The following is a 15,860-nucleotide window of genomic DNA, read 5'->3' on the forward strand; positions in this document are numbered from 1 at the left end:
TCAATTTTTCCCACGGCACACCAGGCAACATATCGCGGCACACTAGTGTGCCACGGAACAGTGGTTGAAAAACACTGCCCTAAGGAAAGGAAGGGTTACTAAAGGCAAGTAGAGCAAGTCAGCAGCAACAGCACCGTACAGTCCTCGTAGTCTTCCCGCTCAATCTGCTCATTGTAGTCCAGAGTGGGCGGCTCAACCTCTCCAGGAGTCTCTAGATAAAGAGAATGAGAAGCACAGTCACTTCCTGGTTCTAGGACCTCTCTAGGGCATAGGGGCTTTTAAGAGAAAAGGCTGCTTTGATTAAAGGAGTCTGAGTCACTTCACAGCTGTACTCAAGAACCAAGACGGCCCTGTAATGTTGCAGCCTAAGAAAGACTGATCCCCTTCTAAGAGTGCCAGATTTCTGCCTGTGCTTCTTATGGTGAGCAAGCTACTCTCGGGAGCCACTAGGAACCTGCAGTTCTGCATGCCAGTGAGTCATTGATTACAGGAACCCAAGTCTATGAGGGATGTCTGAAAGAGATGGGCATGTTTAGCTTGGAGAAGTTGGGGGTGGGGTGGGGGCAAGCAGGGTAGCTCTCTTCAAACATCCAAAGGATTCTCGTGAAAAAGACAGAGCAGACTCTTCTCCCATGTCTCTTCCAATTCTGTTTTTCAAGGCTGGAGCCAGGGGCAGAGGAAGAGGGGGCAGTGGGGGCGGTTTGCCCCGTGTGCCACCACTGAAGGGGGTGACAAAATGGCGGCCAGCACTGACCACGGGGCCTGCAGCGCGCCCAAGTCACGCATCTCTCCTGGGAGTGACGCGGTGGCTTGGGCGCCCGCAGGTTCCACGCTGCCCCAAACGGTCTGCCCACTGCCTCCCCCTCAGCTGTAGGGTGGCTGAGTGGGAGGAGGCAGGCAGACTCCTCAGAGGCCCCACAGAGCGTCCTGTCCTGGCTCACCCTGCCCCTGGGCGCAGGGCACGAGCGCCACCCCAGGCACCCGGTCAGCTTGCTCCGCTGCTGGCTGGAGCATCCCCTGGTCACTTGAAGGTTCCTAGGCTCTAGGAACAGGCTGGCCTTTGGTTCCTTCTGACTTAGAAGGATTGTAGTCGTCTAGATCAGGGGTAGGCAACCTAAGGCCCATGGGCCGGATGCGGCCCAATCGCCTTCTCAATCCAGCCCACGGACAGTCCAGGAATCAGCATGTTTTTACATGAGTAGAATGTGTCCTTTTATTTAAAATGCATCTCTGGGTTATTTGTGGGGCATAGGAATTTCTTCATTTATTTTTTTCCAAAATATAGTCCGGCCCCCCACATGGTCTGAGGGATGGTGGACCGGCCCACGGCTGAAAAAGTTTGCTGCCCCCTGCTCTAGATGTTGTTCATCTCCAATTCCCATCAGCCCCAGCCAGCATGGTCAAGGGTGTTGGGAGGTGTGGTGCCACAACATCTGGATGGCCATAGGCTCTCCCCAGCCCTGCTACAAAGGCTTCAAGGAGAAGCTGGAACATGGCCTGCCAATAAAAGTCAGCACCGGCTCGTGACTCTTGGCTCTCCCTCCATGCCTGTTTATGGCTCAGTGTTGGCAGCCACAGAACAGTAAAAATGAATTTCTGCTTCTTGTATTGAGTTACAGCGAGTTTAGTGTGTGCTGCTGGACTGGGCACAGAATTATTTTAAAATCCTTTAAAGCTAGCAGCATGCCGGCTTGGTCCTCAGATGCTAGCACACAGTGGTTGCATTCCCACACTGGTCGGAAAATTTAGAGTAGGAAAGGGCTGGCCAACATTAAGAGCAGAAAAATATCTACTCTGAAAACGTTCGGAGGGCCAAGGTGTTTGTGGGCGACTGAGATACTGTGGGGTGATCATACTGTGCAAGTATGTGCCCACATGCCTGGCTAGGTGTATGGGTCTGACACCCCTAGAATCTTGTTCAGTGTAGGTCCCCCATATTCATTATGTGCTGCCATTTACAGCTAGCAGATCTGGGCAAACAGTCCACCCTGGACATTGGGCATTCACTCACCTGGCCGGCTCTCGTGGCTCCAATTATCTTTTCCAGGCTCTTGTGGGTCAGTTGGGGGTTCATAGAAGTCAGCTGGAAGAAATCAAATGAATAAAATTAACAAGGACAATAGTAAGGCCCTCAGAGTTCTGTTCCTGCTCTGTATGGACAGAAGTAAGCTGCTCACATTCGGCTTCTACATTAAGAACATAGGAATACAGTGGTGCCTCGGGTTACATACGCTTCAGGTTACATACTCGGCTAATCCAGAAATAATGCTTCAGGTTAAGAACTTTGCTTCAGGATAAGAACAGAAATCGTGCTCTGGCGGCGCAGTGGCAGCAGGAGGTCCCATTAGCTAAAGTGGTGCTTCAGGTTAAGAACAGTTTCAGGTTAAGAATGGACCTCCAGAACAAAATAAGTATGTAACCAGAGGTACCACTGTATAGGAGAAGCCGGCTGGATCAGGCCAATGGCCCATCAAGTTCAGCATCCTGTTTTTACAGTGGCCAATCAGGTGCCTATGGGAAGCCTGAAAGCTGGGCATGAGCACAACAGCAGTCTGCTCACCTGTGATTCCTAGCAACAGGTATTTAGAGACGCAATGTCTTTGGCAGCGGAGTAAAAGCATAGTCACCTTGTCCTCCATGATTTTGTCTAATCCTTTTTAATGTTTTTTTTTTAAAAAAAAAACAATTTTTTTTAATTTTCTTTTTTCATAACAATATCCGATTATTATTACATAACATTCAATTTCCAATTTTCCCCCACCCTGCTGGCCTCCCTCCACCTCTGTCTCTGGTTTATTACATCCTTTATTACATTCTGCTGCTTATATATAATGCTATATTATCATATTGTTAAATTTCTTATTTTCTATAAATAAAATTACAAATGTTTATTTAAATCCTACCAGTGAGCCCACTTTTTGTTGTTGTTTCTGCAACAAAGTCACTATTTTTCAAAGTCACTATTGTCTTTTTCAAGCAGTTTGTCCGTTAATTTTTTTAAGGATTCCCTAGTTTATCTATGAGGTGCTTATACGTTAAAGCTTCCTTGTCCCACTGATGGTAAACCCTGGTCCAATGCCTCTCCTCCCCAGTGGACTTACCCTGGTTCATTCCTGATCTGTGCCCACGTGCTCCTGTGATCAGCGCTTCTCGCTGTTCCCTTCCCCAGCTTGGGCGTTCCTCTGCCCCATAGTCCCACAAGCACCCTCTCTCCCCATGTCCCACATGCTGACTTGCTCTTACTGTGATGCCTAGTTGGATCCTGTTTCTCATCCCATCGTGGTTCCGTTGGCTCATCTGGGAAAATTGCTGCGGAATAAAATAAAATAAAAGAGCTAGGTCAGAGATTATGAGGAAGCAAAGACACAACAACTGGGAAGAAGGGAAGGCAGAAAAACTGACTGAACAAAACACAGACAGACAGACAGACAGACATATTTTGTTTCAGTCTGTAGTTCCAGGCAAAAGTCTTAGGGCCAAAGTAAATATGCCTGTGGATACCCACAACTCCTCCAAGGGCATTCAGTTCCTAGGAGAAAGATTTGTAGTCCTCAGTACATGCAGAAAGCCAGGGCTTATCCACACACACAGCAATTCAGTTTTTCTCTGGATTGACATTTGCTCCAAATTAACACTAAAGAGAGGGATTACTCTGGGAAAGCAGCAAAAGGGGAAACCACTCAGACCCATGCCTAGACAGCGAGGGTCAAGTGGGAAACTGCTTTCTAGACACGGGACAAGCAGAAGTGTGGACGAGCCCCCCCATCACTACCTGACAGACCAAGGGTGTCGTGGGAGCAAGCAGTTTAGAAGCACAAATGGATGGTGAGGATCCTTGGGGAGGGGTGGAGAAATAGAGTTAGTGTAATTGAGTTGAACTCGCTTATGAAGGAGTTATACAGAAAGCGGGGAGAGGGAAAGGGAGAGAGGTAGCAGGAAGCGTTTAGAGAGAGTGAAGATAATCTGTAACGGTTAACAGATTCCCTGGCAGACCAGTAAACATGAGGTTATCTGAAAGGGAAGAGGAAGAGCATCACTTGGCCATGCTCCCTGTAAAAACACATGCACTGATCTTATTTATGGAAAGGGAGATGCCGTAGCTCAGTGTTAAGAGCATCTGCTTTGCATGCAGAAGGTCCTGGGTCCAATCCACAGCATCTCCATGTTAAGACTGGAAAAAGCTTCTGCCTAAAACCCTGGAGAGCCAGTCATTGTGGGCCACTGAGCTACATGGACCAATGGTCTGATTCAGTGTAACAGTTTCCCATGTTCCTACGGATGAGGAGAGGCTGCTTGGCAACTGCTCCCAAGTCTAAAAAAATATGAACAACGCCTCTCTATCCTATAGACTAAAGCCAAAACTGGTCAATTAACAAATTATAACAGCAAGTAAATAATCACCAACCCCCCCTTAAATGCGTTGCTCTTTGAGCTACAAGAGTGTCAGCTGCCTGTCATGAGTTGGATAGCATTCAGTGCCTGACATATCTATACTTTAAAACAAAATAAAAAAATAAAAAAATCCTTCCAGTAGCACCTTAGAGACCAACTAAGTTTGTTCTTGGTATGAGCTTTCGTGTGCATGCACACTTCTTCAAATATACTGTACTTCAGTTCTATAATGCTGGAGAAGGGCAGGGAGGAGCAGGTGGACCTCAAGATGTGGCTTGATTCCAACTCCCACCAACCCTAGCAAGCATGGCCAATGGTCATGGAAGATGGAAGTTAGAGTTCAAATACATGGGGGGGGGGGGAGAGCATGAGTTCCCCGTTTCTGATTGGTTGTAGACCAGTTTAGTGGCAATGGCTTGCCCCAAAGAATTATGGGGCCTGCAGTTTGTTGCCTACTTTTGTTTCCCCTGGGCCAGAGCTACAGTTACTAAGAGGAGAATAAGTTTCTGTATTAACATGTAGATGGTCCCCTGTTACAAAAAGTTAATTACAGTTTATCAGTTTCATTAACCATGTTCACATTTCGTTTGCTGGTGCCTAATATCTTCAGTCCCATTTGAAATAACCTTTTTATGGCACTCCAGTTAGCTGGGGTCTGGGTGCTGCCACCATTTTAGCTTCCCACAATGCCCCTGACGTAGTGTTGCTCTAGGGCATTGTGGGAAATTTAAACGGCAGTGGTTTGCAGATCCACCTGCCTGGCTCTCGTTGGAGCGTAATATCTAACAGTATTAAACCGGTACAAATATAATTTAGAATATTACAAAAATCCATATGGCATGCCATCTCCCTCCTCCAGTTTCCCCCCTTGTCCGTCGGGTATCTCTTTAGCATCTTCCTCCTCAGTTCCTTTTCCTCGGCTTCCCTCCCCACTCTCTCAGACAACAACCCATTTTTTTTTTTATAAACTGTCTCTTCCCTAGAATCCTATGCATCTCCCTTCCCTCCCTCTTTATTCTATGACCTCACTGGTGCATGCATTACACATGCATAACAGATGGACCTACCAAATAGCTACACTTCCTCTCCATCACTTGCCCCATAGATCTCAAAATATATCATCATTACTCCTATATAGGGAAACACGTACTTTGGACTATAAATACCACAATACTTATGCAGTGGCGTAGCGTGTTGGGGGCAGGGAGGGCCATTGCCCCACGCACACAATCTGTGTATGTGTGTGCACTAACCAGGTGCTCCCCTCCACAGAGATCCCTGTCACGTCCTGGAAAGGCTGCCCAGAATGGAATAGTGCTGCCCTCGGGCCAGGGGCCTTCCGAGGCAGAGATGGCCTCCCCGGGGGTTGTGACAAAATGCCGACCCCCGATCGGCGGCACCTCCCAGGGCAAGCACCGCTCGCTGTGCTCACCTGGGAGGTGCACCACACCCCTAGGACATGCAACACACACCCCGCAGGCAGCACGCCACACCCCCTCAGACGTGCGCCATACCCCCTGGGATGAGCACCTCTCTAGGTACCAGAGCAGGTTGCTCTGCCTCAGGCTCAAAAAAGGTCCCTTGCCCATGCAATATGACTAAAGGGAGAAAGAAACAGGAACTTACATTCCCCGCCTTCTTCATTCACTCGAGAATGCTCATCTTCCCTCCCATAGGGAGAGTGAAATCGAGATGAATCGGGCACTCCATAGCCATCTTCCTCCCTGGCTGGTGGTGGGATCAATGGCGTTTCGGAGAAGTGGTACCTCTCCTCTTCCTCATATGGTTGGATTGGGGGAGAAGGCTTCTCTGTTCTCTTTCCTCCTGATGGTTTCTTGGTGGCTTTGGGAGATTTCTCTTTGGGTTTTTTGGTTGCCTTTGGACGCTTCTCCTTTGGCTTTTTGGTGGGCTTGGGGGGCTTCTCCTTCTTAGGACCCTTGGGAGGCCTCTCTTTAGGCTTCTTGGTTGGTTTGGGCACTTTCTCCTTTTTCCCTTTCTTGGGCTTCTGCCTCACTGGCTCCCGTGTCGCTGCAGGAAAAGAAACATGGTCAGTGCCTGTCAATTTGTTTTTCTCCGTTTCTCATTCTTTCCAATCTTAACTTCATTTCTCTCCAATTCCACAGCAGTTTGCAAATAATAATAATAATAATAATAATAATAATAATAATAATAATAATAATTTATTTATACCCTGCCACTCTGGGTGGCTCCCAACAGAATATTAAAAACATGATAGAACATCAAACATTAAAAACTTCCCTAAACAAGGTTGCCTTCAGATGACTTCTAAAAGTCAGATAGTTGTTTATTTCCTTGACATCTGAAGGGAGTGTGTTCCACAGGGCAGGTGCCACTACTGAGAGGGCCCTCTGCCTGGTTCCCTGTAACCTCACTTCTCACAGTAAGGGAATCGTCAGAAGGCCCTTGGAGGAGGACCTCAGTGTTTGGGCTGAACGATACCAGAGCGGTCTGACCAGAGCAGAATACCACTGTATTCCGCTCTGGTCAGACCTCACCTGCAGTACTGTGTCTAGTTCTGGGCACCACAGTTCAAGAAGAATACTGACAAGCTAGAACGTGTCCAGAGGAGGGCAACCAAAATGGTCAAAGGCCTGGAAACGATGCCTTATGAGGAACGGCTTAGGGAACTGGGTATGTTTAGCCTGGAGAAGAGAAGGTTAAGGGGTGATATGATAGCCATGTTCAAATATATAAAAGGATGTCATATAGAGGAGGGAGAAAGGTTGTTTTCTGCTGCTCCAGAGAAGCGGACATGGAGCAAGGGATTCAAACTACAAGAAAGAAGATTCCACCTAAACATTAGGAAGAACTTCCTGACAGTAAGAGCTGTTTGACAGTGGAGTTTGCTGCCAAGGAGTGTGGTGGAGTCTCCTTCTTTGGAGGTCTTTAAGCGGAGGCTTGACAGCCATCTGTCAGGAATGTTTTGATGGTGTTTCCTGCTTGGCAGGGGGTTGGACTGGATGGCCCTTGTGGTCTCTTCCAACTCTATGATTCTATGATGGAGGTATACTTCAGGTATACTGGGCCAAGGCCATTTAGGGCTTTAGAGGTCAGCACCAACACTTTTAATTGTGCTCGGAAACATACTGGGAGCCAATGTTGTATATGTGACTGTAAAGTTTTAATTTGAAAAACCATATAAATGGTTTTTGAAATAAATAAATAAATAGAGTGCTGTGATGTTCTCTGCGTGTTGCTGCTTTTGAGTAACAAAAGGTTCACGGAGAAGCAGCGGTCTCCCCCACAGTCATGTTGGCCGCATCCTCTGGGAGATGGCGCAAACTAGATTCAGAGGGAGTCACATGGGCAAAGACAGACCAGAGTGTGTGAGTGTGTGGAGAATGAATGGGGCACACTCAGGGAGGAGGTCCCACTGAGAGCAGCTTGACCAGACCACCCCCAAACAAACAATAGCCAGCATTCATGGAGTAATAAGGACATAAAAGAAATGCTCTGCCCATCAAATCCAGCATCTTGTTCTCCCAGTAGCCAACCAGAGACCTATGGGAACCCCATAAGTAGGACCTGAGTGTGAGAGCACACTTCCCAGAAACTAATATTCAAAGACATAATCCCTCCGATGATGGAGGCAGAACATAGCCATCACAGCCGGGACTGCACACTGATTTTTCTGAAAAATTTTCTTTCCAGCCTCTTATCCCTGACACATGAAGTTCGTGCGTGTGGGGCTTTCTTCTGTGAGTCAGAGGCCCCGTCTCTTAAGGAAGGCCAGTGAGTAAGGGCTATGTCACTCCACAGCCCCACAGACAGCCGCAGCCTCATTCCAAAGTTCTGAGCATCAGCAATTCCTTGGTCTGTGGGGCTGAGCACACAGCCTGTGGTACTTGTACCCTCTGGGCAGCGAGCTGCAAACCAACCCAGCGCTGGTGCCAGGAATGGAATTCCTTCTGAGCTCCCACAGGGACTGACTTTTCGCAGACCATCTCTCTAGAGCCAGACCTTTTTCGCCCACCCACCCACATGCGAGGAAGAGAGGCACGAATTCCTGCGCTGCCTTCAGCTTCCTCTGCAAGCAGCGGTCAGTGGCCTCACTGGAAAGAGGGACCAATGACCTCCTTTTTCGTTCACCACAACTCACTTCCACTGCAGCGAAATAGAATGCCAAGCTTCCCTTCATTCTCTCCGTTTGCCAGAGCTGGGCATTTTGCTCCCTGAGGTGAAATGCAAGATGGCGTCCCATCCACCCCCCACCCCCGGGTCACCTACAGAATTTAGCTGGACCAGAAGCTGCTCCCACAGTGACAACAGGATAGTGTCCTTACCCATACATTTAAAACACTCTTCAACAGCTTCATCCAGAGAATTCTGGGAGCTGTTGTTTGTGAAGGGAGCAGAGAGATATTTAGAGACCCCTCTTCCCCTCACAGAGCTACAATTCCCAGAGTGGTTTAACAAACCATTCTTCCTCCTGGGGAGCTTTGGAATTGCACCTCTGTGAGGGGAATAGGGGACTCCTAACCTAACTCTCAGCAGCCTTAACAAACTGCAGTTCCCAGGATTCCTTGGGTGGAAAAGCGACATAATAGTACTTTATGGTGTGGTTGTGGCTTATGAGCAAGCTAGTTTACAGGGAATGGAGGTTTACTGTGTTGTAAGAATTTTAAGGTATTTTATTTATATATAATAATTGTTATTAATGTGCCAAAACAAATAAGGCCACATGTCTGAAAAACAGCACAGGAAGACAGGCCTCACTCCATTTGGACTCCCAACTGACCAAGTATTTCTTTGTCTCAGGAACAAAGGGGGGGTTGCCCCTCCAGCTACTCAGCAGCCCTCTGCCTGAGTGATAATCTCTGGCATCCTGATACCTGAGTGCCAGACAAAAGGGTGTGATTAACTTGGCTGGGATATAGGGAAATGTAAATATCTTTTGTTTCACTTGATGGGTTTTTGGTGGAGGGCAAGAGGAGACATGGGGGCAGGGTCCAAGATGCTCAGATCACTGCTACCAGACCCTCCCAATTTGTGATGTAATTCTAATGTATGGAGGGGTGGTCTTGAGCTGGAGGGGGGCAATTTCAAAAGTCTATATAGGAGCTTGCGCACCTTTGTTGGAGGTCTTTTGCTTGCAAGACACCCTGCTGCAGCAGTTTCTAATAAAGGGCTATTGCCTTCCTTTGGGAGATTCTGTATCGTCTCTATTTATTCATAAGTGCTCCTGAGAGGAGGGGAGCCCTACTAAGGCTCTCCCCCGGGTTCATGGACTCCCTTCTGGGGCCGAACCTAATTTTTATTACAACTGCCTCCCCACCCCCGGTAAAATGCAGATGCCTCTCTTTACCCAACTGTAGTGCCTGGCTTGCCTTCCCTTTCTTTTTGTACTGATCTCCAGTTGAAAAACATGTCAAAGCATGTGAGGACCAAATGGCAATTTGCCTCTTTTATATTTTCCTTTTATAGCTTAACTACAGGTTCAACTTTCATTTTTTTCCTTTTCTTTTTTAAAAAAGACTTTTTGAGTGAGAAGCACTAGCTGGCCTCTAGCTTATCTGTGATCCCCAGTGGCAACCCCTGCATTATTTCCCCCCCCCCTTTTTTTGCTATGTCACCTATAAAACAACCCTATCAAGCAACAGTCATTCACAACCTCTTTTCCTGCCAGGAGAGAAGTACCATCCCTGTAGCTAAGCTGTACTAAATCCACACATGAACAGAAGACGAGATGGAGTCACAGCTCTCAAAAGTTTTCCTCCTGCAGCCAAGCCGCAAAGCAAGGATATCTTGTTGGGGGTTGTGCTGGGAGCCAAACCACACTTCCAGGGACTGGAGAATAGAAATATGAATGGAACGCAGAGGAGCATTGGGGGGACCCCTATTTTTTATTTTATTTTTTGAAGCAGCATGTACAAATGTCAGCATTCAGATAGACTCATTGTCAGGTGTGACACCATGCAGGGGAAAATTCAGGCTGAATGCACAAATGTCCCCTGTTCCTCACACAGATGCCAACCTACATGATTCTGGTTGTGTAATTCCAGACATCGATTCCTAGGCTAGTTCATTGGCTCCTGCAAAGCAAGAAGCATGACTAGTAGACAATGGTACCCTAAGACCAATGTTAGAGGTGCGGACAAAAACACAAATACAATGGTATTTCACAAGAAAAGAAGAAACTACGAATGTAGCTGTCACAGGAACATATCTGAAAGGCTCCATTTTCAGGGCCTGGGAGAATGGGCCTGGTCTTGGATGGTGGCATGTGGAGTTGTTTTAGAGGCCTATGTTAGAAACATGTGGCACGTCAATATTATCTCTGTGTAAATGGGCATGTGCGTGACAAATACGTACATTTGCCATATTATCAGATGTATGGCACAAGTCCCAGTTCTGTTGCCAGAACACATTGATAAGTCAACAAGCATCTCTCAGCCCCTCCAAGTGTCCCTATTTTCCAGGGACAGTCCCAGATTTACAGAAGCTGCCTCGGTTTCTGATTTGATCCCAGAAGGTCCCGCTTTCCCTTGGGGCACCCCTATTTGACGTCCCTATTTCCATCGAAGAAATGTCAGAGGGTATGATCTCTTGCAGGGAATTGTCTGTGAGATGCCCAGGAAAGCTGGGCATAGAAGAAGCCTGGTGAAGCAGCCTAGAAATCTGTTAGTGAGTGTAGTGTGGCATAGTGGTTAGAGTGTCAGAGTAAGATTTAGGAGGCCCAAGTTGAAATCCCCACTGAGTCACTATCTCTCTTTTTCACTTAACTCAGGAAGGGAGAGCCTTGTCATTAGGCAGAGTGAGGCAACCACCTTAGGCAACAGATGCAGGCAGGCAGTGGCGGCAGCCCCCCAGCCGTACCCCCATAAGGGGGGTGCAGGACAGGTTGCAACACCTGTGTGCGCGCTACACAGCCCATTCTGCATCACTACATCTGACCTGCCGGCCTCAGGTGCCGGCACTGAAATAAGGTCCAATTCTCCATGGCTTTGGAACATGGAACAGAGCGGACGCCATCCTGTCCTTCACTACAGGCAGAAAAACAATATTGAGCTGGGTTGTTGATAGGATAAAATGGGGAGTAGAAAATCATGTGCGCTGTCTTGAGTTTCTTGGCGGAAAGGTGGACTATGCATGTTGTGGGATGTAAAACGCAGGAGCAGTCAAACACAACATTGCTAGAGTGGACATAGGAAGGGAACTCTAGGCCAGCCAGTCGGAACTTGCTGTTTCCCCTGGGATGGGATGACTTCCTCTGTGTAACAGGAGATGGGTGTGGTCTCACCTGGGCAGGTTAACACAAAACCACAAGGACCACATTCCATCTTCCTCTCTCTTTTGGATGGCGTTCTCAAAAGAACAACATCGCTATGAGGGTCACAAAGGAGCTGTTTTTCCTTATGGAACAGTCTCCTGAGTAAATGTTACTTTTACTAAGTTTAAGCCTGCCTCTGGGATCCAATTGTGAACAGATGATTTCTCGTGAGTAAATGTTCTATGCTTTTATAGAAGACTGTGTATTGTCTTATTTTGAGAGGGATTAATGGGGGAAATTACCAGGACAAATATTTACAGATACTCTAGCTGAGTCTGAGCAAGCTATCTGCTGCGTGTGTGTGTTTAAAAGGGGAATGAGAACTCTGCTAATTTCTGGGACTTGTAAACACAAATTGGAATAGGATATCTTAAACAATATATCCTCTCCTGCATCCCAAAACATTCCCACACATGTAATACCGTATTTTCCGGCGTATAAGACGACCCCCAACTTTTCCAGTTAAAATATAGAGTTTGAGATATACTGGACCGCAGATTCTCCACCCAGCGTATAAGACGACCCCCGACTTTTGAGAAGATTTTCCTGGATTAAAAAGTAGTTTTATAGGCCGGAATATACAGTATATAGTATCTCACCAGTGCTGATATTCTCTCAAGCTAGCTGTCAGGTGAGAGTTTCCTACAGCTCAACACATGCAAACCATGAGCAGAACCCCTTGATAGTAATGATGTCTGGGGATTAGCTGACTTGAATTTAAATTCTTTCATCCTTCTGCCGACCTGGGGGCTCTGCTCCCGCTCTGGCTGCGCACAACAAAGCATGAGCAACCGCTGGCGCCAAAGAACACAGGAAGCGCGTTCAGTAAGGATCAGATAAACCATGCAGTGCAGGTGCAAATCTGCACCTGGCAAACATCAGCTACGTACAGGAAAGCTGTTTTGGGATGCAGTTCATCTTTGCTGCTTGGGGGCACTTCTTGCATATTTATGCCCATACTGTTTCCTCTCATAGAATCCCAGGGCATCATCTTAAGACACATGATGTAGCAACTTTCTAGAGCTAAGTTGATCTAACTCTGGTTACTGTCTGGATGGGATATTGCCTGCTAAACCTATGCTTGCTGCTTTGAATTCCCAGGAAGGAAATGAATGATAACATTTTACTAAATATTTAAAAATAAAAAAAACAGGCACAGGCCAGGAAACGAGTGTACCTTTCTCATCTTACCCCATCACCTCTCCTTCATTAAATCCAGAATACTGCACAATCCTAGATTTAAAAAATGCTCAGACCTACGAGGTTATACATGCGGACCTTTCTGCCCCCTGCTGGGAATCATTATTAACACGGTTAAATTATCCTGAGTGTTGAGGAACTGATAAACACATGCACACATCCTTGGTCAAAAGCCTTTGCACAAATAGCAGGCAATAACAATAATGACAAGTGGGGGGGGGGAATCTTGGGCCTTCCTCCCACTGCAGTGCTATTTAAAAATCTATCTCGAGGCTTACAGATTATATGGGTAGCTTTAATATCGCAGATTTTCTTTCAAACTGGTGTGTGTGTTCATTTGGGTTTGTGTCTGGGATCCTTAGAAGTATGCTCCATTTGTTCTGTAACCACACGCTTCAAAATATTATTATTATTACTATTATTATTTTATTTAACACTGATTAAGTAGATTCTTACTGGTGGAACCATTTACTACTAATTGTTCTGTTAAGCCTTGAAGATGATACAAAACTCCTTGTTGTTTCTGCTGTGGCAGACCAACAAAGCTAGTGTGCTTCACTGTGGGTGAACCACACATCACAATTCCTAAACGAAAGGAAGGGCTGATGCTCAGTCTTAGAGTATCTGCTTTGCATGCAGAAAGTCCCAAGTTCAATTCCTGGCACCTCCAGGAAGGGCTCGAAATGTTCCCTTTCTGAAACACCAGAGAACCTCTCCCACTCAGTGTGTGGACAATACTGAGCTAGAAAAACCAATGTTTGATTTTCTCGCCCAGCAAGTGAGCTCTTTCCCCCTCCAAGCACCTGATGTACACAGAGTAGGCACACACACACAAAAGGTAGGACTTTATCGACATCACCTAGCATCACCGGGGCAGAAATATAGGGCCCCCATGAAGCAGGGGAACAGAGGACGCAAATGCTGCAGAGCTGGCCTACCACATGTAACTGAAGTAAGTGTTGATTAGTTCAGATATCAAGGTTCAACATTATTCCACAAAATGCATACCTCTTTAAAAGTTACTGTAAATCTCATGACCTAGTTTTGCAGATGTGAGGGAGTACAGCAGGTGTTGTTAATTGAGCTGTAAATGTAGTATATAAGGAGCATTGTGGTGGGTGGGTCACTGTTTGTGGGATTTTGTAATCATAGTATAACTTCTATTATTATAATTTCTTTTTTTCTATAATTAAAAACCAAGCAAAGGACCTGTTTTTGCATCCTCTTAATTATTTTAAATACGTGTAGTTTCCGCAGCAGTTGCTCCGCTGAATTTTCATAACAGTAAGATGCATTGCTTTCTAAAGAGAGCAGCCCCTGTCAAACTGTTAAGTCCCGAGTCTTAAATTACTGCACCATTTCCTAGAAGCACATTGTAATGGCTATACAAAGCTGCTTCATACCAAATCAGACCAATGGTCCCCTCTTGCTCAGGTCTCTACACTGGAAGAAGCAAAGATCACCAGTGTTGAAGCAATGATGCTTCAACATCATTACGGACTCACTGTTAAAACCGTGTTCATGGAAGACAATCTTACTCGGCTACGAGTGATTGCCAAAGAAGAAGACACTGACTGGCAGCAGGTCTCCAGTGTCTTTAGGCTGGGGGTCTCTCCCAGTCCTACCTAGAGATGCTGGAGAATGAACCTGGCACTTTCTGCATGCAAGCAGATGCTGTACCATTGACCCACAGCCCCTCCCAGCAGCTTCCTGGGGTCTCAAGCAGAATCTCTTTCCCATCACCTGCCACCTGAGATGCTGAGGATCAAACCTGGGGTCTTCTGAACAGAAGAGAACATGTCCTTCCACTGAGCTATGGCTCTTCCCCGGGGAACTCACCCGCCCCACAATGGATCATCGCTCTCACCTTCTTCCAGTTCCGTGGGGGCTATGCCCCTTTCTGCAGGGTCCAGTCTTCCTTGGTTTTCGGGAAGCTCCTCGCCCAAGGCTACTTTCTCAGCCTCCCGACCTTCTGTGTCTTCCTCCTCAACCTCCCCCAGGAAGCCTTTCAAGAACTCCTCGATTTCATGGTCAGTCAACACCGACTGCGCCTCCACCTGGGCAGGGTTGGGGGGGCACAGAAGCCCCACCAACAGGCAAAGCAGTGCCAGTGGGCAAATAGGTCCCATCCTTGCAGGTGTTGTCTTAGAGGAAGGGGAGGGTATAGGGAATTCCTCAGATTTCTCTTCTCACCTGTGGCAGGACCTGGAGGTGGGGTTTGAAGTGGGATGGAGTTGGGTGGGGGCTCTTCTATATGGTGGCTATTTCCTGCTGTGTCAGAGGATATGGGGAAATAGATTGCTCCTGGGGGGAGGGCAACCGAAGGAAATGACTTTTTAAAATGTGGGGGTCAGGTCAAGTAGGCCGCTTTGCTGGTGGGAAGGGCTGGCTGGTGCGGGGGGGGGCTGTTATTTAAGGGGGGGCTGGAAAGGAGGGGAGCTCAGAAGTTGGGAGGAAGGGAGAAGAAAAGGCGGCGGGGAGACAGAGAAAGGAAGAGATTTGAGGCTTTGGGGTAACTGGGGTGACGGGTGTAAATCAAGGGGCTCCGTCCTGGCTGCAGCAAGGGATGGGTCCGTCAGAGGCTCCCCCAGGGGCTTGCAAATCCGGGAAGGGGGTTTTCTCAGCAGCAGGGAAAAGGCGCTGGCGAAGGCAGCGAAGGACCGTCGTCTAATCGAGACCAGAAGCGCCTGCGGTTTCCGCGACGGCGTTTGAAGTATCCGAGGAGAGCGAAGACCAGACAGATACGAAGTTTCCTCTTCCCCGCTCGCCTCTCTCCCAATGCCCAGGCAGTCCGAAGGCAAGTCCTAAGAAAGCAACCGAGAAAAGGGGGAAAGCTGGAGGAGGAGGAGGAGGAGGACGGAAATTGCCCGGAACTCCCCAGGCGGCTGCGCTCCCCTCTCAGCGTCTGGCAAAACTCATCTCCGCGCCTTCCCTGCCCGCCCCTTCGGAGATCTCCAAGAAGAAGAAAGAGCGAAGC

At 47.5% G+C, this 15,860-nt stretch overlaps 1 protein-coding gene across 2 annotated transcripts in view; it reads right to left on the reverse strand.

Moving 5' to 3' along the window:
- Positions 1 to 15,175, reverse strand: part of AEBP1 (AE binding protein 1) — a 44,733-nt gene extending 29,558 nt beyond the window's left edge. For both annotated transcript variants that reach the window (XM_033171391.1, XM_033171390.1), the window contains exons 1-5: positions 14,751 to 15,175; positions 6,019 to 6,420; positions 3,244 to 3,309; positions 2,012 to 2,083; positions 140 to 211 (exon numbers count right to left, since the gene is read on the reverse strand). In XM_033171391.1, coding sequence (XP_033027282.1) covers positions 140 to 211; positions 2,012 to 2,083; positions 3,244 to 3,309; positions 6,019 to 6,420; positions 14,751 to 15,012 — 874 coding nt within the window. In that variant the 5' untranslated portion in view covers positions 15,013 to 15,175. The remainder of the gene's footprint in view (positions 1 to 139; positions 212 to 2,011; positions 2,084 to 3,243; positions 3,310 to 6,018; positions 6,421 to 14,750) is intronic.
- Between the last annotated feature and the right edge of the window lie 685 nt (positions 15,176 to 15,860).

This window comes from Lacerta agilis, chromosome 15, assembly GCF_009819535.1.
Source record: "Lacerta agilis isolate rLacAgi1 chromosome 15, rLacAgi1.pri, whole genome shotgun sequence".
Lineage (NCBI taxonomy): Eukaryota > Metazoa > Chordata > Lepidosauria > Squamata > Lacertidae > Lacerta > Lacerta agilis.